The 24,530-nt window shown below is 33.5% G+C and overlaps 1 protein-coding gene across 1 annotated transcript in view; it reads left to right on the top strand.

Annotated features, from left to right (window-relative positions):
- LOC118190873 (uncharacterized) overlaps positions 1-22,491 on the top strand; it is a 52,983-nt gene extending 30,492 nt beyond the window's left edge. The window contains exons 2-5 of the mRNA XM_035361670.2: positions 5,362-5,524; positions 9,978-10,196; positions 17,357-17,699; positions 22,223-22,491. Coding sequence (XP_035217561.1) covers positions 5,374-5,524; positions 9,978-10,196; positions 17,357-17,699; positions 22,223-22,364 — 855 coding nt within the window. The 5' untranslated portion in view covers positions 5,362-5,373 and the 3' untranslated portion in view covers positions 22,365-22,491. The remainder of the gene's footprint in view (positions 1-5,361; positions 5,525-9,977; positions 10,197-17,356; positions 17,700-22,222) is intronic.
- The last annotated feature ends 2,039 nt before the right edge of the window (positions 22,492-24,530 follow it).

The following is a 24,530-nucleotide window of genomic DNA, read 5'->3' as shown; positions in this document are numbered from 1 at the left end:
TTCACCACAATTCCACAATCAGAAATGATAGCAAATTATAGGAACATAGGCAGCAGATGTGTAGACTACAATATACAATTTGTTGCTCTTTACAAAATAAAAATTAGAGGCATCCAATGGTGATAGCTGTTGTTGGAATATTTTATTTGTACAGAAAAAGAAAATGCTTTGGATTTCAAGAAAACTTATACAGAATTTCTGCTAGGGATTAATACATGACATCTGAAATCATAAGCAAGTGGAATTAAAATTGCAGCTTAAAGACTGTGTGATTTCCTAAAATATAATTACAAACTCTGGAGACTAATGAAGGTGATAAATTACTGCATATTATTCAGAAAAGTCTTGGCAATGAAAGAAAATAATGTACATAGTAACACATATGGTGTAATATAAAGTGTAAAATACCCCACAGATTCATCATGAATAAAAATTACTTGATTGTGCTAATGTTCCAAGACTTTAAAAATTACATCTTTATTTTTACATAACACAATGAAATGAAACAGAATTATTTCGATGGAGAATAATGCAGAAACAAGTTTCATGTTAATTTTTTCAATTATTTTTTTTCTTTTGGGAGTTACTGGGTTACCTGGGTTATTTTATGAGTTATCCCACATCAGCATTTTAATATACAGATTCTCTGAATAATCATTGTATTTTCTATATTTCAGTAGGAGCTTTTGTTAATGTGATTTTTGCCTACGGAAAAATATACAAAAGAGAAATTTCTAAAAGTTTTAAAAGTAGTTTAAAAAGAAAAAAAAAAAAAGACACATTCTTAAAATATTTTTCTTTATTGAATTTCACGATGTTTAGAGTACGTGAAATAATATGAACCTAGATATCAACAAGCATTTTCAAATACACAAAGAGCCCAGAAATTTCACAGTAAGTAATTTTTATCAATTATTATTTTCACCCTTTATTTAAAAGTAAAGAAAAGTTATTGGGTATCGAGTTAGCCAATTGAGTGGAATATAAAGTTGTATTTGTTTTCGAAATTGAGATTTACATACTTCACTTATCGCTTCTACAGTAAATTAAATATTAAATCATATCAGGGCAACACAAAATAACCAAAACAAATGAACTACTTCTACCCAAGAAATACGAACAAGTTACCATAACATTAACAACTGCTTTCTTGTATACCAGTTTTGCACAAAAATTGCGTTTGGCGATCGGAAAATGACGCCAAAAGTTCCTGGCGCAACGGTTGTCTCTGATTGGTTGAATTTCTCCAGTTCCCGGCGGGTTTTAGCCGCCCGTGTTCGATAAACGCGTCTTTATTTGCGATTTAATATTCAAAGTAGTGTTGCCTATTCCACTAACTGGAATAAATGCTCGTTCTTTTTTTATTCCTAATGAGTTCATAACACCTACAGTACAAAAATTAGAAGTCGAAGCTGAATCAAGCACGGCTCTAAAAGGAATTCGTTCATCGTAAACATCGCGAAGATAAACAATCCCTGTATTTATTAACACACATTTAGATTTATTTGCAGCTGCCATCAAAGTTGTGGGGGGGGGGAGAGGGGCAGTCCTCTTTCCCATTCACTGACGAAAGGTTCAAGGTCAATTCATTTTGTTTTTCGTCAATTTTATGTAACAGCGAATGATGTGTGTCTTTCTTACAGATATAGCAATTGAATTTAGCCTTACACTGCGATAATACGTGTGATGGAGAAAGGCATTTAATGCATAATTTATATTTTTTAACAAAATCATACCGCTCAGAAACAGAAATACTCTTAAATTTTGAACAATGATAAATTGGGTGTGGTTCTTTACACATAATACACTTTCGAAAAGGGTTTGTTTTAGTTACCAAGGATTTTGAATTTCTAGAGCGACTTAATTGATTTGATACTTTAGTACCATAGCTCTGCTTAGGAAAACGAACTTTGTTTATTTCTTCAAGAATGCGAATTCTTTCTTCGAGAAATTCTAAAAATTCATCAAGTTTGGGAATTTCATTTGATTTTACGTTTAGTTCAAATGCTTTTCTAGATTCTCTATCTAATTTATGCAATAAAATATTTAATATCAAAACATCAGATAAATTATTTCTATCAAATTCTAATACACTTAAAGATCTCAAACATCTTTTAACATTATCTACCAGTGATCTCAACTGAGAAGGTTTTTTCAAATTTCAACAAATTATTGATAAAGGCATCAACTACTGCTCTTTTGTTTTCATATCTGCTTTCAAGTGCAGAAAATAGCGACTCAAATGTATCCTGACATGATTCTAACATTTTTGCTTCACCTTTAAGTGATGCTTTTAAATAAAACAGTTTCTCAGTATCATTTAAATTATTATTATTACCAATCATAGACATAAATTGCACTTTAAAATTTTTTAAATCTTCACATTTACCATAAAATTGAGGAAGAGGTAAATCAGGCAGTTTAAAATTTGATTTAGAAACAGTTTTGGTTTCAAATTTATCTGTATTATTTGTTTCACAATTAGAAAGAAAAATTCTAAATCTTACTTCGAACTCTTCGATGCTTTCTTCCAATTCTTGTGTAATGCTTAGATTATCCTTCAAGTCAATTTCCTCTGGCAAATTGGTGTATTCCACTATGAGTTGTTTAACCCGAGATTTTAATTCCAACAAAGAATCCAATTTAGTCTTCATAATAACATCATGGTTGAGTTTATTCTCCTCCATTTTATACTCATCAAGGAATTTTATCAAAGCTCTGAGTTTCGTTTTCACTACGCCGCGTTGGCGATTCAACGAAACAATATTAGTAGCCATTTTCTTCTCCGGCTAACGTGAGACCAAACTGTTCTTGCCGAAGATAGCTCGAACTTATTTAATGATACTTAACTTCAGTAAGTGGACTGTAATATTAACAATAACAATTTTATTTTAACAAAAACAACATTATTGAATACTAGCACACGCATGTGCTTATAGTTACCTATGTAACTTAGCTAAGAGCGAACAACCATATGCCCTTACATCAAGTCAGAAATCATTCATACTAATAAAGCAAAAACGAAATAACTTTAGGGTTACACTAAAGCCAAACTCTGCTTGGCGTAAAACAATGCTGCCAAGCAATACTCTTTCAGACACCGAACAAGGGGATATAATAATATCACGTGATTAGCATGGTTGGCGTGGTTGTCGCATGCGTCTTGGCATTTCTTTGGTTACCAGAAGTGAGTTAGAAAAACATTTATTTATTTCTTCTCAAATGCCTGATTGATTTACAACATCCCCAAGCTAAGGCCTGTCATCTCGCCTCTTCTCTGAGAGCACACGCAGCGGATATCCTTCAGACTCTTCCGGAAAACCAAAGGCTAGATTTCAAAGCTCTGTCCGGCGCATTGGAGCTGCATTTCGGGGAGCAATGTTTGAAAGACTACAGCAGACTTCAATTAAAATCCCGTCAGCAGAAGCCCACCGAAACACTCCAGGAGCTTGCTACATATGTTGAAAGGTTGTCCCATTTCGCCTTTTCGAAGTGCGCGACAGAAACAAGAGAAATCCTGTCCCTGCAATATTTCATCGACGGCATCCGAGATCTTGAAATACAGAAAGCTCCGCGAACGGCGGGTGTAAAAGCCTTAAAATGTTCTCTGACGTACGCCATGAAATTCGAGGCAGCCCAGCAAGCAACTCGTAGAGATCGCCACCCGGTCATAGCTGTGCGAGTCCACGAGCCAATGGATCAATTGATAGCTCGTTTAGATGATTTATCCAGACACGTCAGAGCTTTGATATGGAGTAGGATTGAGAAGAAACTGACTCTGTTGAAAATGTGGTGTTGAAGGCCACTTACGAAAGAACTGCAGAATACCCCCTGGGCACGAAAAATAAGACAAACTATTTAACCAGACAACTCAGTGCGTTCAGACGGAATATTAGTGACAAGAAACCGACCGTAAAGTTTTGGGACGACGGTGAGGAAGGGCACATACGAAGGAGTTGCAGAACATCCCAGTGTGTGGAAAATAATACCAGTTCCCAGCAACATGGACTATCCATCAATGGGCATATCAATGGAGTTCCTTACAATATCATCATTGACACAGAAGCTAATGTTACCCTCATTCGGAAAGATTTAGCTCAACAGTTTAAGGATAAACTCATTTGGACGCCGACTACCGGCTATTTCCCATCTCAGATGCTCTTCGGTCGTGACCTTTCCCTGCCTTGTGACTTTGTCCTATAATACAGTCACCTTGGTCCTATACAGTTCTAAACAGGCTAAACGACGTCGTGGTTCGGATCCGTAAGTCATCGGACTCTAAGCCTAAAGTTCATTACGACAGGTTAGCTTCTTACTATGGCCATAGTACGTAGTGTATATAATTGTAAATAGTATAAGACCATCATCCTTTTTGTTTCTAAGTTTGTATTTGATTTGATTTGTATTTAGTATTTGATTTGTTTTAAGTTACTTATTACAATTATTGTTCATGTTCATGTTGTTTGTTATTGTAATGTGATGTTTATTATTGCATTGATGCCTTAGTTGTAAGTTTGGCTTTCTGTCCAGGGATTGTACTACCCGGGACGGCCAGTTTTTAGAAAGGGGATAGTGTTACGGATTTTGTATTTAGTTAGCTATTTTTACTAGAATTATAATTGAAATTGTTTTATATTCCCGTGCAATGCAGCACGAGAATTATTTTAAGAGAAAGCTACGCCGGAAAAGTAAATATATAAAAGCACATGCATTTAACATTTAATAAAAGTTTATCTCCGTAATTGATATTTAATTTGAATAAATGTAATTGACTACAATGTTAACTCTAACCATAATTCTATGTTTTATGCTTTCCAGAAATTGCTAGAACTCTCTCGTGCGGCCGATTTAAAAAGCTATAAAAGCCAGAGAGAGAACATATCAGCTCAGTAGTTGTCTAGATAACTGTTGTTTGTTGATTGTAGTGAATTAGTGGTTAGATCGGATTAGCTTTCTCTGCGCTTTAAATTACGCTCTATTAATGATTTAGTAGTTTAAAATATAGCTACTGATTATATTGCGTGATACTGTGATATTGTACGAATATCTTTGAGAAAAATTCCAGCGTTCTGCTGTGTTTCTTGTGGTAAGAATAAGTTTGATTATCTTTTTTTTTATCGGACTTCTGCATTCAATCTATTACGAACCCGTACGCACGGAACACGTATTTTTTTTTTTTTTTTTTTTTTTTAAGTTGCTTCAAAGCAGACTTTTTTTCACTATACTGACCATTGTTGTAAGTACGACTTAATTTATTTACTCAACAAAATTTATTTCATTTCATCCTAATAAGGATTTGGAATTAAGTATTCTTAATTACGATGTAATATGAACTAAATTATAACTATTTATTCATTCCAGGTCTGCTCTGAAATGATTCAGAGTTCACCACTCAACTCACGGAATTTCCTTTTGCTAGTCGTCTACATTCAGTTCTTCTTCATTGGAGCTCAAAGAATAAACGAGCTGGAAGACAGGAATCTGCGAAGGCAGAGGGTTCCTGTACAGATTGGGGAATATCCAGGTTTGATGAATTTCGGATTTTGACATTTCTGTAACAAACTGAAAGCCAATTGTTCAAATTTCGCTTCGCATGTTTGAAGAATATTGAATTAAGTCAAAATCAAAATTCGATTTGATTCAACCAAAAATGACATTATGTATCAAAATTCTTTTACAGGAAGCAGTATTAAATAGTTCAGTTAATCTCGAAAATATGGGAAGTAATCTTCTGAAAAGGAAATAAAACAAATGATATCCCTCCTAAAACTTGATGTGAAAGTAGGTGTTCCGAAATCATCGATATAATAAAAAAAGTTCCAAATACTCACTAACAATAAATTAACACAGGATGTGAAATGTTACCCTTCACGAAGAAAGTTATTGTATACTGAATTGAACTCTGAATCGGACACCAATTTCTGACATACTTGATATAATCTAGAAAATTTCAGCTAGATTTTCATGGAAATACTGACTGTGAGTAGAAATGGGCATGGCTTATCCAAACCTATCAAGTAAAATGGATGAATGTGGCACACGATGCAAGATTTTGATTTTTTGAAATTCATTACAACTTTATAGGAATTACATAAAAGATCATTTAAAGCAGTGCTTTGCAACTTTTTTTGTCCCTGGAGTTTACGGAAACATTTCGCGGAAACATTTCGCGGAAACATTATGCTCGTGCCACAACAGAAAGGCACTGGGCGAAGCTTAAAATATGCATTGTTAATGTCAATGAAACGATATAACAGACCTCTTCTGCACTGCTGGCCATTAAATTGTAACACCATGAAACAAAGGAAATACAAAAAAGATATTTATTTTACGTAAAGAGTATGGCATGAAGATTAAATGATTAAATTTGTAAGCAGTTTAGGGATTAACAGGGGTGCGAAATTAGCAGAAACAACTGTCACCTCTGGCAGCTAAAATAACCCTTACCCGGTTAGGCATAGAGTCGAATTGGGCTTCGATGACAGAAGCGAGCAACTCATTCCATGCTGCTTCAAGTCTATGGCACACTTCATCAACCGTATTAGGTGGAGAGAGAAAGCGGGCCAGTCTCTCAGCAACCTATGACGAGATGTTTTCAATGGGCGACAGATCTGGAGAACGTGCATGCCAGGGCAGCAATCGAGTACACTGTGTATCGAGGAATGTCAGAACACGAAAGTGCAACATGTGACATAGCATTATCTTGTTGAAAGATGGCGTTTGGCAGGGTGACTAATGGTAAGAATTGTAAGAATTGGAGGCTCCCTTCAGCCCACCTGGACACGAGTGTCCCCATAGCTCAAAAGAAGGAACCCCGTATCTCCACAAACGAGGGCAGCCAGTAACACAGCCACCCCCAAAAAAGAAAAAAAGAAAAAAAAATTAAATCAAAAATAAGTACTCAAAATTACAGACCAACAAACAAACAAACAAAAATCCATAAACACAAATTCACAACATAGATTACCATAGATATCTAAAACCCATATAAATACAAAATTCAATTTTAACAGAAGATTCTTACCAGCGTCCTATTTTCATTGATAAACTTCATTAGAGCAATAGAATATGATTTAAAAACTTTAAAATTAATGACACTTACATTAAAATCAGAAATGTTAAAAATCTGTCTAATAGGGGCTGTTAAACTACAATCAACCACGAAATGCCTAGCATCACCATCAACTTGACAACTATACATAATTTATTTTCCTGCAGATTAAATCGGTTGAAATAGAACGGAAACCTACCATGTCCAAATAAAACCTGATTAACATCAATATTGTTCCTACATTTCATTTTATTTGTGATTTTAATTAGTTCCATAAATCCTTTGTTTTTAGGTGAAGAGAACCACTGTATTTTCCATTTGTTAACGTAAAACTTTTTCATTCTTCGTATAGCAATTATCTTCGAACCTGTTACTTCAATATCCATTGCATTGACATTTGAGACCACCTGTTTGGCCAGGCTGTCGGCTGGCCAAGCAAAATCAAACCGATCACTGAAATAAGTATACAAACGAAGAAAAAACAAAAATCAATCACACTTTTGCACTTTTACAAACAAATCACTACAAAAATAAGCAAAATAATGCAGCTGACCGAAATGCACACAGTAATGGTGCAAGCACGCGCAGTCAATTCAATGTGACTAATGGTGCGTGATGTGGTACGTGACTAATGTTACATGATGTACATGGTTGTACGGTTTTGCAGAACTGACCTAACAGTATGTCTCTCCTCTCGGGCGTTATTCATGGAAGAGTGTTAAAATCCTGCATTCCGTTCAGTATGACCCTCAGCAGCCCATTGATTCCATATTCACATGACAGTGGTCGGATGTTGACCAGAGCGACGGGTGATATCACGGAATGGTAATCCACACTCTCGATAGGCAACGATCGTGCCTTTATTGAATTCCGACACTTGCTGGTAAGCGTTAATTATTATTCCAGGCATAAGATGATGTACTGAGCAAACTACAACCTTACAAAATTGCCTTCCGAATCAGAAATCAGTTGCACAACTTCTCTTTTATGCAGTGCTTCAGATGTCGTTTTTCCCTCCTGCGTTCGTCCAAATGCGCTGAAATACTAATCATTTGCATATCCCAACCTCTTCTTCCTTTCATGTGATTTTGACGTTCGTCAGATCATTCCTTCCTGATACTGCAATTTGAATGGCCAGCAGTGTACATAAACTCGTTTTTGCGCTCATCACGTTACAGTCTTTTCTGTTTTGGCACGAAATCTATACAAAATATATAATATACTGTATAGTAATATGGTAATATTTAATATATCATATTATGTGTTGTATAATAATATCCTAAATATATTATATAAAAATAATACTTTTTTTAACTTGCGGCAGGCCTAGCTGGCCTGCGGGCCGTAGTTTGCCCATCCCTGAAATGCATTAAAAAATGACGAACTTCTTCACAGAATAAAAAGGTATCATATTTTATGTATGATATTTAGTCACAAGGATTTACAAGTTTTGAGGAATTATGAACTATTATAGAAACCTTTACATTAGAGCTACAGAATAACGAGTTACATAAAAGTGTAAAAATGAGGAGGACGGTAGAAATTAGCATGTGATTAAGAAATTAAGAAGAGGTGGTGGAAAAGATAGAATTTTTGACTATAATATTATTTTACAAGATTAGTTAAGAATGAAGATGTACTATTCTTTTCTCACTCTTCTCCCTCAATCGGCCACGTACGGTTGAAAACATCATTTGTAAAAATTCCATTGTCGACCAACTGTACTAAAGGGGTCATAAAATTGCTCTTGTAGAGGACGGCATTGACATGGAATTGGACGACAACGTACCTGAATATACAGACTTCGCTTCAAAGAATTCTAGATTTCATCTGAACTAGGTTTTCTAGCCCTTCATTTTCCATTGTGGTTTCAAACAGTGCTTGGAATCAAAGTCAGAAATGCCAAGGAAATTAAAATGTATCACCATGCCTACATAAACTGGCCAACTGCACAGCAACGTGTGGTAAACAATGATTGTTCGATAGACAACAGACATTAATGGCACGGCTATCTAACAAAGTTCTAAAATAAATCTAAACGTCTCTAAATTTCTACATGTGTGATTCAGTGGTACTTCTATCTAAATCAACATTCAATCTAGTTCAAAAGAATTTTTATTAATATACCAAAACAAATTAATCTTGAATCAGTCTGACATTTCATCTGCTGCACTCAAGCTGCATCAAACAATTCGAAAGCAAGTTTTAAAGTTCCGACTGTTGCCACTTAGAGTTCTCTAAATCATTGCGCTTTTCCTAATTTTCGTGTTGCCATTCAGAGACAGAGAAAAGTGTCTATTCAAACCGAAACAGTGATAAAAACTGAGATCAAAATTAAATGGTAAAGTTATTCAACTCTCAGTGGTAAGCAACAGTAAAGTAACCTTGCAAACATTTCCTGTTACCATAAATAAGGAAGAACTAAAACTTTTGAACCTATAAAATGAGGTTTTTGATAATTATGTTATCAATAAACATGCAATCAGATAATTTATTATATCAATAATATAGTATCTGGTGAAGTACTACAATGTGTAAAAATGGATTTGATAAATGTACATAGAATTGAAGCAATTTTATTTCCCAGAGACATGATAGTGCTAAAATTATGAACTAATAGTTTCGAACGAATACATTGATAAGTTTAGAAGAGAAGCAAGTTAATGTAAAATTTAAGATCCGGCGAAAAGGCAACCGAGTTGGTGTATATTTTTAATAAAACTCTACCGATTTCGAGAGCGATTAGATATAGGTCCATTTTCTTCAAGAGGAAAAAAAAATGTGGCCTCGAAATCGATAGAGTTTTAGTCAAAAATACACATAACTAAGGTTGCTTCTTCGCTTAACTTCAAAGTGCACTTTTGTTCATTTCCTTCATTTGTTTATCCACTCACTTGCGAATAACTAAGTTACATTTTATTTCCAGAACAAGAGCATACAATTCGAAGACAAAATCGTCCAGAGGAGAATGGTGATATCTATGAATTTCATAGGTTTCAGCACTATGGTTTTAAGACACCTTCACCACATACGTTCAGTTTAGAAAGTATGCTGGCTTTATTAGCTCCTTTAGCAACTATTCCTATAATTGCAAGTGCTGCCCTTAGCAGTTTGGCCACCATTCTACCGACATTAACGACAGATGGTAAATATTCTATATTTTCACTATAACTTATCTTCTGAATTTACGTAACCCCATTTTTCACATCGTTTTATCAATAATACCTTTTAGCATACATAAAGTAATGAGTTTTAATAACTTTAATGAGTTTTAATGAAGTTTTAATAACTTAATGTTAATAAGATTAATATTTCCTATTCTTTCACTGTTTTATTTTGCATTACATTTCTCCAATTGATTTTAGCAGAATGGATTTAAGATTCATTTAGTTCTCTTACGGTTCAATTTCTATAGATGAATGCTAGTGGACCATAGTAATAGAAAGTTAGCTCTAGTAAATAACATATATTTACGATTATATATATAAAAAAAATAAGTAATGAAAGACAACTATTTAATGACTTAATTATATCAAAATTCCCTGTTCTTTCACTGCTTCAACAGATAATAATTAAATCAGAAATTAAAAAAGCGGTCAGTCGTCTAAATCGAAAGTACACAAATCATAACTGAAGCAAAGCAATAAAAAAAAATTTTTGAAATTTTTCAGATTTTAAATTACGTCCAAAGGGTTTTTTTTTTTTTTTTAACATTTTTGTCTGTTACCTTTATTTATTAAATATCACGTTCTTCGCACTTAAACCATAAAATTCAGTTCAAGAGCAATATCGCAAAATAGTTTTAAATTGAGCATATCTTTAGAATTTCCGATACAGAGTCTCGCGCGCTGGAGATAAAAATGTTTTTTCTGTACAACGTTGCTATGGCTCGCTTTAAAATCCTTGAGTTTGTAAGTCAAAAATTCGTTAAAGTTTTACAAGATATGAAATCGATAATAAAACAAATTCCAAATTTCAAATTTGGGCTTCCAGATGCCCATATTCGCAGTAGGATTACGTCATTCAAAACTGGATAGCTCTAGGTACAGTTGTTTTATCACAATGCGGGAAACAAACATACATTTATCCAGTCCAACAATAGTCCTTCAGGAAGAAAGCCCCTTTGGACTAATAATAAAATATAATTAATATAACATGATCAAGTTAATATAAAAAAGTTACTGTAGAAAATTTCTTGGTCCTTTTTCAAGGAGCAGAGGAAGAATTTCATCAGATCCACGTTTCCGAATCATGTATGGATAATTGTGAATTCTTAAAATAATAATTAAAAGAAAATTTTAAAATAAAAATCAGTTTAATAAAATTGTTAAATTAAAATCCTTTAAAAGCCTAATAAACAAAACTTTTAAAAAATATTCTCAGTTTTAATAAATTTGTTTTCTCAGTTACGAATTTTCTTCTTTTCCAAGATGTTACACAAACTCTTATGAAATTTCCTATTTCAAAAGATATTTATTCAGAAATCTTTTTTATTTTTGTTTTTTATTAGTATCTTCTGCTTTTTTAATTTTAAAATTGCAAAGAGTATTTTATTTACATCTGCATACTTACTTACGTATAACCAGTGGCGGGTCTATAGCTATCGAGGTTCGACGCTGAAATTTTCCTGGGCCCCCTAATTGGAAAGACAATACAAAATGGCAACACAGGATGTATAATTAAAATTTATTTCATTAAAATCAAATAGTTATAAGGATCTGGAAAAAAAAACTTAAAACTAAAGTAAAAGCAGATAAGCATATATTTAAAAAAAGCTTAGTAATCTGTCATTTTTGATAATTTTGAAAAGAGTGATTTCCTTTTTTTTACGAGCTTTGAAAATATTTTTATAGCTATATCAGAATTAATATTTTTACGTACTGCATTTTCAACGGAAAGGTCTGACAAACCATATAATCTTCTTGTCTCATAGTTGATCGAATATAACTTTTAAACAATTTCATCTCTAAGTCTTTAGTGCTAAATTTAAGCTAGAGACTGATTGTTGGAAGTCCATTTCCTTAACATTTTCAATGCAGATCACTTTTTACCTTCATCCTTTTCTCTATATGTAGGTACATAATCAAGAGAGTGGACTGAAAAAAACATTTTCAAAAAATTTTTCTATCGCTATATCCCGGAAAAGTTGCCTATTGCAAAATCAAATGCTAAGCAAAATGAAAAAAAAAAAAAAAAAAAAAAAAAAACAAGTAAAATTACATCTTCCGTTTGTACATCGCAATCAAAGTTTTAAAAAATGGGGTAATTTTGATGATTTTATCAATTTTTTATACTATTTAACTTAGAAGTAGCGAAAAGCTTTAGGTCCTAACGTGAAGTTTGCGACTTGAGGAACATACACGTAAAATAAAATAAAACATAATTTTATTGTTCATGCACAAAACTAAAAAAGCACAATTTTTTGTAAAAATAGCAATATTCCTTAATTTCTGCTACAAATTCTACACAGCATTGTATATCTCCGATCCCCTTCCTTTCGTAAGACTGGCCGTCCTTAGTGCTGAGCAAGGATCAGTTACACTTACTTCGGTATCTCTATTATCGTAAAGTCAGGTACAATTTTAGAAGATTTAGCAGCTCATGATCTTGGTTCGCTTTCCCATTCAAGATAGTTGACAAGGGCAAATGAGTTCTCAGATTATATGCAAGCTTAGAAAAAGCTACGGATCAAATTAGACGGTACATTCATTTTGAATTGTTACATGCCTCTCCGGCTTCAGATCAAAACCAGCAAAAATTCCACAGATGGTTCAAAAATAGTGTCGCGTACGTACGTGTTCATAATGGATTGAATGCACACAGAACCGATGATAGCTTGATAAAAGTATTTTCACAAAATAAACACCTTACTTTAAATTTGTGGTAACTTTCCACAAAAGTACTCGTACAGATCTTCTCAGTACGACAGAGCACAGTAGTTACCAGTTCAAATGTTAAACGCAACTCAGTTAGAAAAGCATCTAAAGAGCGAAGCTCGCACGGAGATCTCTCTGTACTCCCAAATCTAGTGTGAACTGAAACTGAGAAGTGATGCTCTCTCCAGTCGTATATAGTTTTCCCCCGACCACCGAGGAATTTCGAATATTTCAGTATTTTCGGACAGCATATACCGTTGAAGTCCGATAAAAGGGCCGGATACGGTTATAGAACCATACGTCCAGATAGTTCATGTCAGTTCAGTGTATCGCACTCGATTGGAATCAGCTCTGTTACACGGTATGGAGGTAAAGCACAGATATGAATGAAGAATGAAGGCACGTGAGCAGTGTGTGTTTGGTGGAGATAACAATGGCACTCTGAAATTATTGCAGAATGAGAAGACTGAAGATTAATAGTGGCACATATTGAGTCCTTGTCTGTGGAGGTAGTCGATCATGTTCTTTATCTGAAAATGTTTTTCGGTGCTTGATTAGAAATCGCCTGAATTCTAGACCTAGGTAGCTTGGATGACGGATATGATGAACAGACATCATTTGACAGTTGAAAATGTAGTCCTCTAGGTCCCTGTTGTTTCCGCAAATACATCTGTCACAGGAGGCTTTGTGTCTGCTGTAGAAGTAGAGTGGAAATGGGCCGTGGCCTCTTGCAAACATGCATCCTTGCGAACAGATTTCCAAAGCTTTCCTTATCCGAAGCCTAGGTTGTAGAACGGTGTGTCTTGTGAACGAAGCACCTAAAACGATGTATGGTGCTGGTGAAAGAGACTGCTTTATTACGATGACCTCCTATCAAGATGTACTATGACAGAAAGGTAACTTTATGGTGCACGCTTTTGAGAAACAAACTTAAAAATGATAAATATATTCACCTTTCGTTTACTAAGAATGAAAAAGTAATCACAAAAATTACTAAATATTGTTAATTTTTACAAAAAATTGTGTTTTTTGAGCTTTTTGTGCTAGTAATACATAATTTGAAATTATAGGTTTTAAATTTTTTCGCTGTTTCTGATGACACAAACTTCACATTACGCATCAGACTTCACACTTCGATGGTAGTGTGATCTGTAGTTATAAAAAATTGACGAAAGGCAGCAAATTTTTTTATTTTTTAAAACTTTGAGCGCTATGCGCGATGGAAGATATATTTTTATGTGAAAACTTTTTTTTTAATTTTGCAAAACTAGGTAATAAGCTATTTTTCGTGGTATAGCCATAGACAAATAAAAAAAAGGTGTTTCTTCGGTCCAGCCCCAATATATATATTTAAACACCTGAGGGTCTTTGTAGAGCTCCGCTGATCAGAAGCCCGCTCCCTCCCTCGGTAAACCTTTGCCCACAGCTGATTAAGTAATTAAATTATCAAAAAAAAAAAAAAAATAAAGTTTAAAAGCCGTTAATATTAAAAAAAAATAACTTTTCTTTGTTAAATAAAACTACTTTTTTCTATCTTTTAACTGAATGTGTATACGTTTTCGATAATGATGATCCTTATAGAGAAAGGAGAGACTTACCTAAGGGAAAGGATTCTTCAATAAGGTTTAATGGTTTTGTGAGGGTTTTTTTTTTTTAATTACATTAAAAATAATTTAATTTTGTTTCGAGAAAGAACATAAATAAGGAATTAGTTATATTACATCACATTGCATTGATTTGCTGTATTGGTATTTGTTATTCGTTTTTTTTTTTCGGGGGGGGGGTTCTTATTCTCAAAGTTCAGTTCTTGAGATGAAAGCAGTTTTCATACATTAAATTTGAAATTCTTTGAAACTAGTTAAAAATATTCTTTTTGATTATACAAGAATATTTGTACTTACAAAATTTTTATTGTAAGATTGCGTTATGCGGTTTTCTGAAAGAAAATATCTCAAGGTCTGCAAAAATTTTCATTTGAAAAAGCATATACGTACATGCAGTAATATGTGTATATGAAATATTTTAGGCAAGTTGGAGGCGTTGTAGATGCACAGAGAAATAAGCTCACACTTCGAACCTACTTGAATACCCCTTTTTATCTCACGGTATTCAATCAAAGTATCTTATTTTACTCAAATACTTTAATAGGCCAATAAAATAATGAGGGCAATAAGCACCTATTTTTGAAAACTACATCGATAGAGCTAAATATTTTAAATACGTATTAAGTAGCAAATATTAGCAGTCAGCAAGATTAAAAGCAGAAGTGTGATGCACTCAAAATGAAATTCTGGGACAGAAGAAAAAAGTCATGATTTACAATTAGTTTCGATTTCGAAGCATCATGATTTGCTAATTAATAGTTCTCTAAAATTATTATTGGATGAAGAATTATATACGTTATCTGCTTCAGAGCTTTATACAAGTGTCATATGATGACTATTAAATTTGAAATGACGCAGTTTAGAGAGGTTTATTATAAGTAATTACTGTTTCTAGGGCAGAAAGGGGAACTATCCAAATTATAATGGAATGTTAAGAGACTGCTGCAAATTAAAGTTAATAATTTGCTTTTTTACACAAAAAATATAAATCAAAATGCCAACTTTAATTTCCAATAGTCCATTTTAATTTGGGTATTAAAGAAAAATACCAACTTTCTGTTCTAAAAATCATCACTACAACTACTTATAATAAAGCTTTCTCAACTGCGTCATTTCAAAATTAGTCGCTGTCATATAATTCTTGCATAATTCTCATAACAAAAGTAATTCATATAACGGCTTAATTTCAGACCTTCGAATTTAACAAGCAGAAATTCAATCGAAATTCAATACCAATTCATTTTGAGCGAAGATTTTCACTTGAATACATCGCACTTGCTTCTTAATTTACCTAAAATACCGCTGTTTCTCTTCTTAGTCCAATCATATCAGGGTAACAAGTAAAGAAAAAAAGTAATAAAAAAAGGTAACAAGTTCTACAGGCGCGTTTATTGTGCCAATTTTTATTTCTGTTGGCTTAATGAAATGCTTGTCAACGAGAATGAAAATCAATATTTAACTCGGCCCGCACTTACGACTACTGTTTTACAGACTCACATAAGTCTTAAAAATTTCCAAATCATTTCGTATGTAATATATATATATATATATATATATATATATATATATACAGAGACAGAGAAAGTGAAGCGCCATTTCCACTTTAAAAGCAGGTTAGTATCATAACTTCATAACTCTTACCGTTAACAAGGTTCAAGAAAATCACTTCAATATGTAAATAAATCAGCAACTATCTACAAAGTTTATTTACAACATATTAGCTATTTTATATTACGGTCAAAACAAGGGTTCAAAACCATTATTATTACCGAACTCAGTCGGTGCTAGAAACAATTATAAAAACGACATGCAACAAGCATTGCCACAAAAATTAGCACAATATCATGCACGCACTTTAGCGTTGCCTAACGGCCAAATGGGCAGTCACAAAAGAGGAAGAGGTTAAAGAGGGTTAGAGGTTCATAAATTATAATAATGGTTCTTAGAAATGGTATCTTATAAATTATATTTATGGTTGAAATGTTTGAATACCAGTAACACTAATAGGAATTATATATATATATATATATATTATTTTAAATCACTAGTAGCTGAAAGATATGACAAAGACATTATGCGGAGTGGATTGACAATAATTCCACGAACTGACAATTTGTCAAGCCACAAGGATGCATAATATCGCAAAGCAAAAACCATAAATAATGATTTGATAGCGTCACGTGATCAAAACAGAACTTTTATTTCAGAAATCTTTATTTATTTCATTTTTACTTCCTTGTCCCAAGTAAAAGAAGTACTATAATCCTTTGAAATAGGATACTCGGAAAATATTTCAGCGGAAATATCCCTTTTGACAGTTCCTGAATTCACTTTAACTATTTTTTTCGTGACATCCGTTCGTGATGAAATAAAGGATACCTTTCTCCAAAATAGATTTTTTTTTCGTGCCGTCTGTAAGTCCGCATGTATCTCGTATAACTTGAAAACGATTAGCCGTAGAACTTTGAAATTTTGTATATGGGACTGCTATGACATATAGTTATGCACCTCCCTTTCTTACAGTTGAAATTTCTTTAAACCACAGTAAAAACAACGTATCAATCCTTAAACATAATGCCATTCGTAGATAATTTTAATTCAAGAACATTTTTTGTTTTTAAATAATAACAGTAACGATGAATTTAAAGAAGTTATTGAATGATTAGTAATGCAGCTTCCTGTTGTTAATATCCGTCTTTACAAAACAGTTTTAAAGAATTTTGAGTCTTAAGAGTGCAAGAAGTTAAATCTGTAACTTATTATAAACATTTAATTATTATACAGATTAAATAATTTAAAATTATTTAAATATATTTTTTTCGAAGGTATGGTGAAAGGTCGAGGCAAAGGTGTGGTAAAAGGGAGAAGTCGTAGAGAAGCTGTTTTAGATACACTGGATTTAATGACATATTTCAACTCTTCTACATGGGATACATTTTCGAAATCACCAAACTACCCAATCAAACGTGATATCAGGGATTTGGATGTAATACAAAAATACCTCAAACAGATGAATCACAAAGAAGATTACAACGATGAAGTTATGGCATCTTATCTTCAATGCAGTGGAATGCTGAGTTCTCACAATCATTGTTTGGAAAGGCTGGTATGTCAATTTTCGGATCGGAATTCAAGAATGGAATCTCTGGAGAAAGATGTGGCTTCACTGTAAGTAGCCTCCCTCCTCCCCGGAGTTTTCCTACCAAAATTATACGGGTATTAAGTTTTATCTAGAATTATATAGAATAGATTAGTTTGCTTTTTTAATAGAAAAACACTTAGAACAAATAGCAAATACAGTTGAACGTCGGTTAATAAATATTTTACTGTAGTGGACATACATCATTAGTGTGGACAATTCCTGAACCCTTGGGACAGTCTCCCACGAGTGTCCGCTGACAGAAGATTCGATTGTATTACTGCTGTGATTAGTAAAGCAAACGAAAATCCTACTTACATGATACTTACGTGATGTATTTTTGGAGAGCAATGCCAGCACCTTTATGAGTGGTTACTTTTTTTTTTAAATCAGGAATTGATTTCATATAGGTGCTGTCACATTTATGCTGGGGAACACTTGTGGTGAAGGTTTCTAGCCTAGAGAACTGGACCAACATGCATAAAAGTGCAGGCATTTTTTATAAAGGCGTCTCCAGCTGTCTGACTTTCTGTCTATACTTATTTTACCCTTTCTCTTGATCTTTCGTTGATATAGCTATATCTAAGGCATATTGAATTGTTTGCTTTCTGTCTCTTTCTTCTTGCCACATTATATGTAACGAACTTATGCAGCCGAATACATGTTGCTACAGACAGACTTCACAATGCTGACAATTTATGCAAGTCGGTCATTATAAGAATGAATTTACGTAAGACACTCACTACCTACTGCCAGGGATAGCTTCACCACGGTGCCCCGTTATAAAATTGCTGGCAAGTTTATACAAGTCGGCCAATGTTCAAAAATATGTTCTGATATAAAGAAGACTGCATTCTTGAAGCCCTTGCCAAACTGCTGTAAGAATTAGATAGTGCCCGATTTTTTTTTTAACTTTCTGATAAAATTCTATCTGCTTTCTGGGTTATTCTTCTATACCTATTCTATCAAGGGAAGGAAACTTTCGTGCAACAAAAGCAATCACCTGGATTAACTTCTAGCCACTTGCTTGAAACGCTGTCTTGGGGTCGACTCCCTTTCGAAAAGGTTAAATTTGGAAATAGCCCTAAGTAAATTTTTATTACTCATATTTATACGAATTTTGGATGCAAAGGTATATATATATATATATATATATATATATATTCTTTTGAATTAAATCTTATTAGTGAGTAACGAGTATTTTTCAAACATGAATTTACGAAGATCATATAAAAAAGTTATATGATCTGAATAGAAGACAGGAAGATTTATATTTACAGCCTAAAAAAAACTCTTCCAATCAATATTTTTAAAACTGCTTTTATAAAATTTGCTGTCTTATTTTGAGAATCTTCATAGCTGAAAATACTTGTCTAAACTCAGGGTCGCCCTTATTGTATTAGGCACTCTTCTCCAAAAATCAAATCACAATAGAACGTTTCACAAAGGACTTTTTTAAACAATCTTGAATATTCAGCGCTACGCTGCACCTTTCCCCTTCAAAGGCACAACTGTACAAGTTGAATATTTAAAAAATAAATTAACCACCTATTTCGAATATTTTGTACATTCCCATTGTTTCCCTGATTACATTCCTTAGCGATTTTACAACCTACAGTGAGCTGAAAATATATGTATTAAATTCAATATGCAACATATTTTATTATATTAATTCTTCTTCTTCTTCAATGGCTAGATAGACCAGGATACTTAATTCAATGCTTTACTCAGAATCGAATTCCAAGCTCTTCTATCCGTGGCCATGGACATCCAATTGGTTATTTTTAAAATTCTTAAGTCTGTTTCCAAACAGTCGAGCCACCTAAGTTTAGGTCTCCCTCTTTTTCGGGTGCCGAAAGGTCTGGCCGAGAAGATCTTTTTAGTTACTCGATTTTCATCCATTCTGCACAGGTGTCCTGCCCATTTAATTCTCTGAATCCTTATATATCTATTTCTTTAAACGATTTATAGAGTTCAGAGTTAGTTCTTCTCCAGATATTGCTACATTTTATGCCACCAAAAATACTCAAAATTTTTCTTTCAAAGACAGAAATGATACTTTTAGCTTTTTATGTTATTACCCAGGTATCAGCAGAGTATGTAAAAATGGGTCTGATTAAGTTTTTGTAAATTAAAATCTTCGTTTTTCTGCTAGTGAAGTTAGACTTCAAGTATTTTTTGAGACCGAAAAAACATCGGTTAGCATCTGTGACTCTACTACGGATCTCAGGCATTAAATCATTGAGAGTATTAACTTCTGATCCTAAATAATTAAATTTGCTAACAGTTTCAAATTTGTAATTCCCAATTTCAAAATAGGGGCTGCTGTTATTACCGCATGGCATGTATTTAGTTTTATTTTGGTTGACTGCTAGATGCATTTTGCTGGCTGCAGTCTCTAGAGATGTAAAAGCCTCTCTAAGTGACTCGGGAGTGCGTGCGACTATGTCAATATCGTTAGCAAACGCAAAAATCTGAAAAGACTTGTTAAAGATAGTTCCACGAGTATTAATTTTGGAATCTCTTATGATTTTTTGGAGGGCAAGGTTAAAAAGCAAGCAGGCCAGTGCATCACCCTGTCTGAGCCCATTTGAAACAACAACAGGCTCAGAAAGATTATTCTGGATTTTAACCCTAAGTTTTGTCTCAGTAAGAGTAATGGTGACCAAATTTATAAGTTTTTCAGGTATTGCAAATTCTCTCATAGCTTCAATTAAATATTTTCTGTTTACTGAATCGTAGGCAGTCTTAAAATCAACAAAAAGGTGGTGCATCGCAATGCCATATTCATTAGTTTTTTCCAAAATTTGCCTAATGTTAAATATTTGTTCTGCTGTAGATCTTCCTTTTGAGGAAACCACATTGGCAATCACCTACAACACTTTCTGTTCTACAATACTTTATAAAAAGTATATCGGAAAATAGTTTGTAGAAAACACAAAGACTGATTACCCAAAATGTCTCTTTTTTGTGTATAGGACAGATGATGCTAAGTTTCCAATCTTCGGGTAAAACTTCTTGGTTCCAAACTGATTCAATGAGGTGGTGTATTTCCTCAATGTTTTGACCTGCAGCACTTTTGACAAGTTCTTAAGTAATCAAGTCAGGGCCTGGAGCCTTGTTATGTTTGAGCTTTTTAATTCCTCCTCTAACTTCTGCCAAAGAATGGTGGCGGGATACTATCGGTGTTTACAGAGGTAGTTGGGTAGGTTGAAGACCCATCCCGCGTATGGTCATTCAACAAGTTACTAAAGTGCTCATTCCACCTGTGAAGTACCTCTTTTCTATCATTTAGGATGATGTTGTTTTTGTCTCTACAGGCAGTAGTTCTAGGCTTAAAATCTTTGCGGCCAAGATTAATTTCACGATAGAAAGCACGGCTTTCATTGGACCAGCTCAGATGTTCAACATCTTTAAATAGGTCGTCGTGCAAAAGTCTTTTCTTAAGCCGATGGATCTTCTCCTGTTTTCTAGATCTCTTATATTCCTCAACAGAGAGTCTTGAATGTCGCTTTTGGACCATATTTTTACAAGCGGCTCTTTTTGCCTGTGTTATAAGGTAGCATTCATTATCAAACCAATCCCTTGGTTTGGGTTTTTCCATATATCCCAGTGTGTTGTCAGCTAAGCGTATGATCGAGTCTTTGAACAAACTCCACTTGTTTTCCAGGGTTTCCAGTTCAGTCATGTTTTTAGATCTTAGTTCTCCCGTGAGTGAGAACTGGAAAATTCGTTCAATTGCCTCATTTTTCAACTTTTTACAGTCAGGCATTTTTGCCTCTCTCCCTGTATCTTTCGGGCGTTTGAAATTTTAGCAATTAGTTTAGCAATAACCAAAAAGTGGTCGGAATCACAGGTGGAGCCTCGATAAGTTCTAACATCCTGGATATCCCTAGAATGCCTAGATTCGATGAGTACATGAACAATTTGATTCCAGGTTTCTCCACCAGGTGAGCACCAAGTCATCTTATGTATTCTCTTGTGGCTGAACACAGTGCTTGAAATTATCATGCTGTGTTCAGCAGCAAAAAGTACTAGTCGTTGTCCATTGTCATTAATACTATCATGCAAGCCATGCCTTCCAATTGTTGGTTTAAATTCATCCTCTTTACCCAATTTAGCATTCATATCTCCCATAACAATTTTAATGTCATGCTTGGGACAAGATCTGTATAACATAGAAAGTTCCTCATAAAAAATTTCCTTCTCTTCCTCTTCCTTGTCCTCTGTAAGTGCATGTGCATTGATAATACTATAATTAAAAAAACTTTCCCCTTAGCCGAATTTTGCTAAGTCGGGTGATTTAGGAACAAAATCAATCACTAAGTGTTTTAAACTTTTTTTCAATAAGAAACCAATATCAAAAACATGTTTTTTCACATCACACCTATAGTAAAGCGTGTGGTTTCTTTTCTCAATGGTACCTTACCGAAGCCATCACATTTCCTGAATGGCAAGTAGATCCATATTATATTTGTCAAATTCTTCTATAAGAAATTGCAGTCCTCATTATACTAATATCAGAGTAAATTTTTTTCCCTTCTTATTTCAGGATAATTTACACGATTTTGAATAACAGACACATAAAGGCAGAATTCAAAGAAAGACTAAGAAAGGCTGCGGTATTTGGTAGAGACAGTAGCGGAAGATGCGGATTTTATGTTTGTTCCAGGAATAACTTCAGATCCAAATGAGCATTATCAGCCTGTTTTTAGTGAAAATCTGAATGGATTACTTTAACAAACAGCACAATATACTCAAAATGAAACAGAGATTAACTGTATTATTTAAATTTTATTAAACTTCGAGTTTTTCAGAATATTTCTATGGTGTAACTTGCTATTTTCAATTTCACATCAAATTTAAAAACTGAAGCATGTTAAAACCAGGCTGGGTTTAACAAACAAGTTAAAAGAAAATAACAAATCTTGCTCTTTCCAAACTGAGAATGGATACTTGTAAGATGTGCTACATAATCCGGTCAAGTTTTACATAGTTACTTTTCAAGTCGTACATCCAAACAGTGTTTATTACGAGATTTCAGATCTGCTAGACTAGTACTATTTATTACGAAAATTTAGATCTGCTACATTTTAAAACATTGAATTATATTTCAGTTTCTTAATGTCTGTAAATCTATCAAATTCAATCGATTTTGAAAATAATAATGCGCATTTTTTTAATCTGATAAGACAATAACTAAAATCATTATGGCAATTGTAATGCCAAATTAAGATCTTTAGAAAAGGAACTTACGTAAAATGGAAATATGTTGAAGTAAAATATAATCTTTTATAAACATTCGGAAGTTTGTGTAGTTCTACATTTTAATTCACACTAATAGCCACCACTACCAAAAATTTATTCCTATCTGCCCAAAATAGTAAACTATTTCAGTACATGCTTTTAAAATCACAGAATGGAAATCAAGTGCATTAGCACTGAATAGAAATAAAAGTAATCACAAAACTTATACATTGGGGGGGGCAAACTGCGAATTACTGCTCTGCACCTAGGCATCTAACACATACGACATCAGAAGGATCTTTTATCACTAACAATAATAGTGAAAATATTTTAAAAAGTAAATTACGTTAATTAAATTCATTCTATTTCATAAAATATAATTATACTATTATTATGATTGTTAAATAGCTCAATTAGATAAGCAATGTCTGCTTAATTTAAAAGACAAATTAAAGAAATTATGGAACGTTAAATATGCATCATATGACGATCTGACAGGCTACATGCATGATAACGAAAAATCATCTGCCTCAAGGAATGGCTAAACTTATCTGGTCATATGAATGATAAATGGCTTGACAGTGTAACATAATGGAGAATGGAAATATAATACTATAAAATGTTTTAACTATAAATAAAATTATACAAAATAATTGAGACAAAGAAGAAAACATTTAAAATTGTAATACATAATTACGGCGATAATTAGATGTATTCTCTTAAACATACGCTATTTTCCGATCAAATACATTAGATCTGTAATGAATTTTTAAGATCTTGTCTTCAATGTATTTTTAAACAGAGCATTTAGATGAAAGATAATTACATATGAGAAAATATTCATTACATATGATTTTGGTCTGCGCTCCATCGCAAAGGGAATTCTTTCATGTACCATTGTAAGATCTGTCTCTGCTTTTCCACATAAACTAAATTAGATCCTACAATGAACCTGGCGAATTCTCGCAGAGGCGTGAATAAAAATTACCAGGACAGAAGAAAGGTGAAGATAACCCTTTGATTAATTCAAATAATTAGCAGAATGGTACGATCTTCCTGCTTTACAATGGCACTGTCAACTTGCGGTGAGACTGAAACATAGAATAACTCAAGTCAAAATCTAAAATTAGAGTAGTGATGGATTAGCACGTTAAATTACGCTAACAGGTTGACTCACAAAAACCTAACAGGCGTGATGATAATCCTGAATGGCCAAGAGGCTTACTAGCGTAACAGCGAAATAGCAACGAAACGTGTTCTGGCTAGCAAAAACATGCTCCGAATAAACTCAGAGATTTACCAGTTTAAATGCTCACTTAACTTTAAATTTACATCCTGGAGACAAAATGTGAGAGAAAGTTGAGAAGGTATCAAACTTAAAATAAATTTGTTATGCAAAATAAGGGAAACTTTATACCATCCCTGTTCATATTTCAGCTAGTTGTAGACTAGCTCAAAGATAACTAACTGACACAGGACAATTGCACATGTCACTGCGATAGTCAATGTTGACAGATGACAAATTGCATGTGTAGTGTTATTATAGCAAATTATATATATATATATATAAACTCATTGTTAACGAATTTCCAAAACTTAGTGAGAAAACACAA

This window comes from Stegodyphus dumicola, chromosome 2 (assembly GCF_044657685.1).
Source record: "Stegodyphus dumicola isolate Sdum_Otavi_A_Nest chromosome 2, ASM4465768v1".
NCBI classification, from domain to species: Eukaryota; Metazoa; Arthropoda; class Arachnida; order Araneae; family Eresidae; genus Stegodyphus; species Stegodyphus dumicola.
The sequence above is the reverse complement of the archived record's forward strand: the minus strand, read 5'-3'. Positions and strand labels throughout refer to the sequence as shown.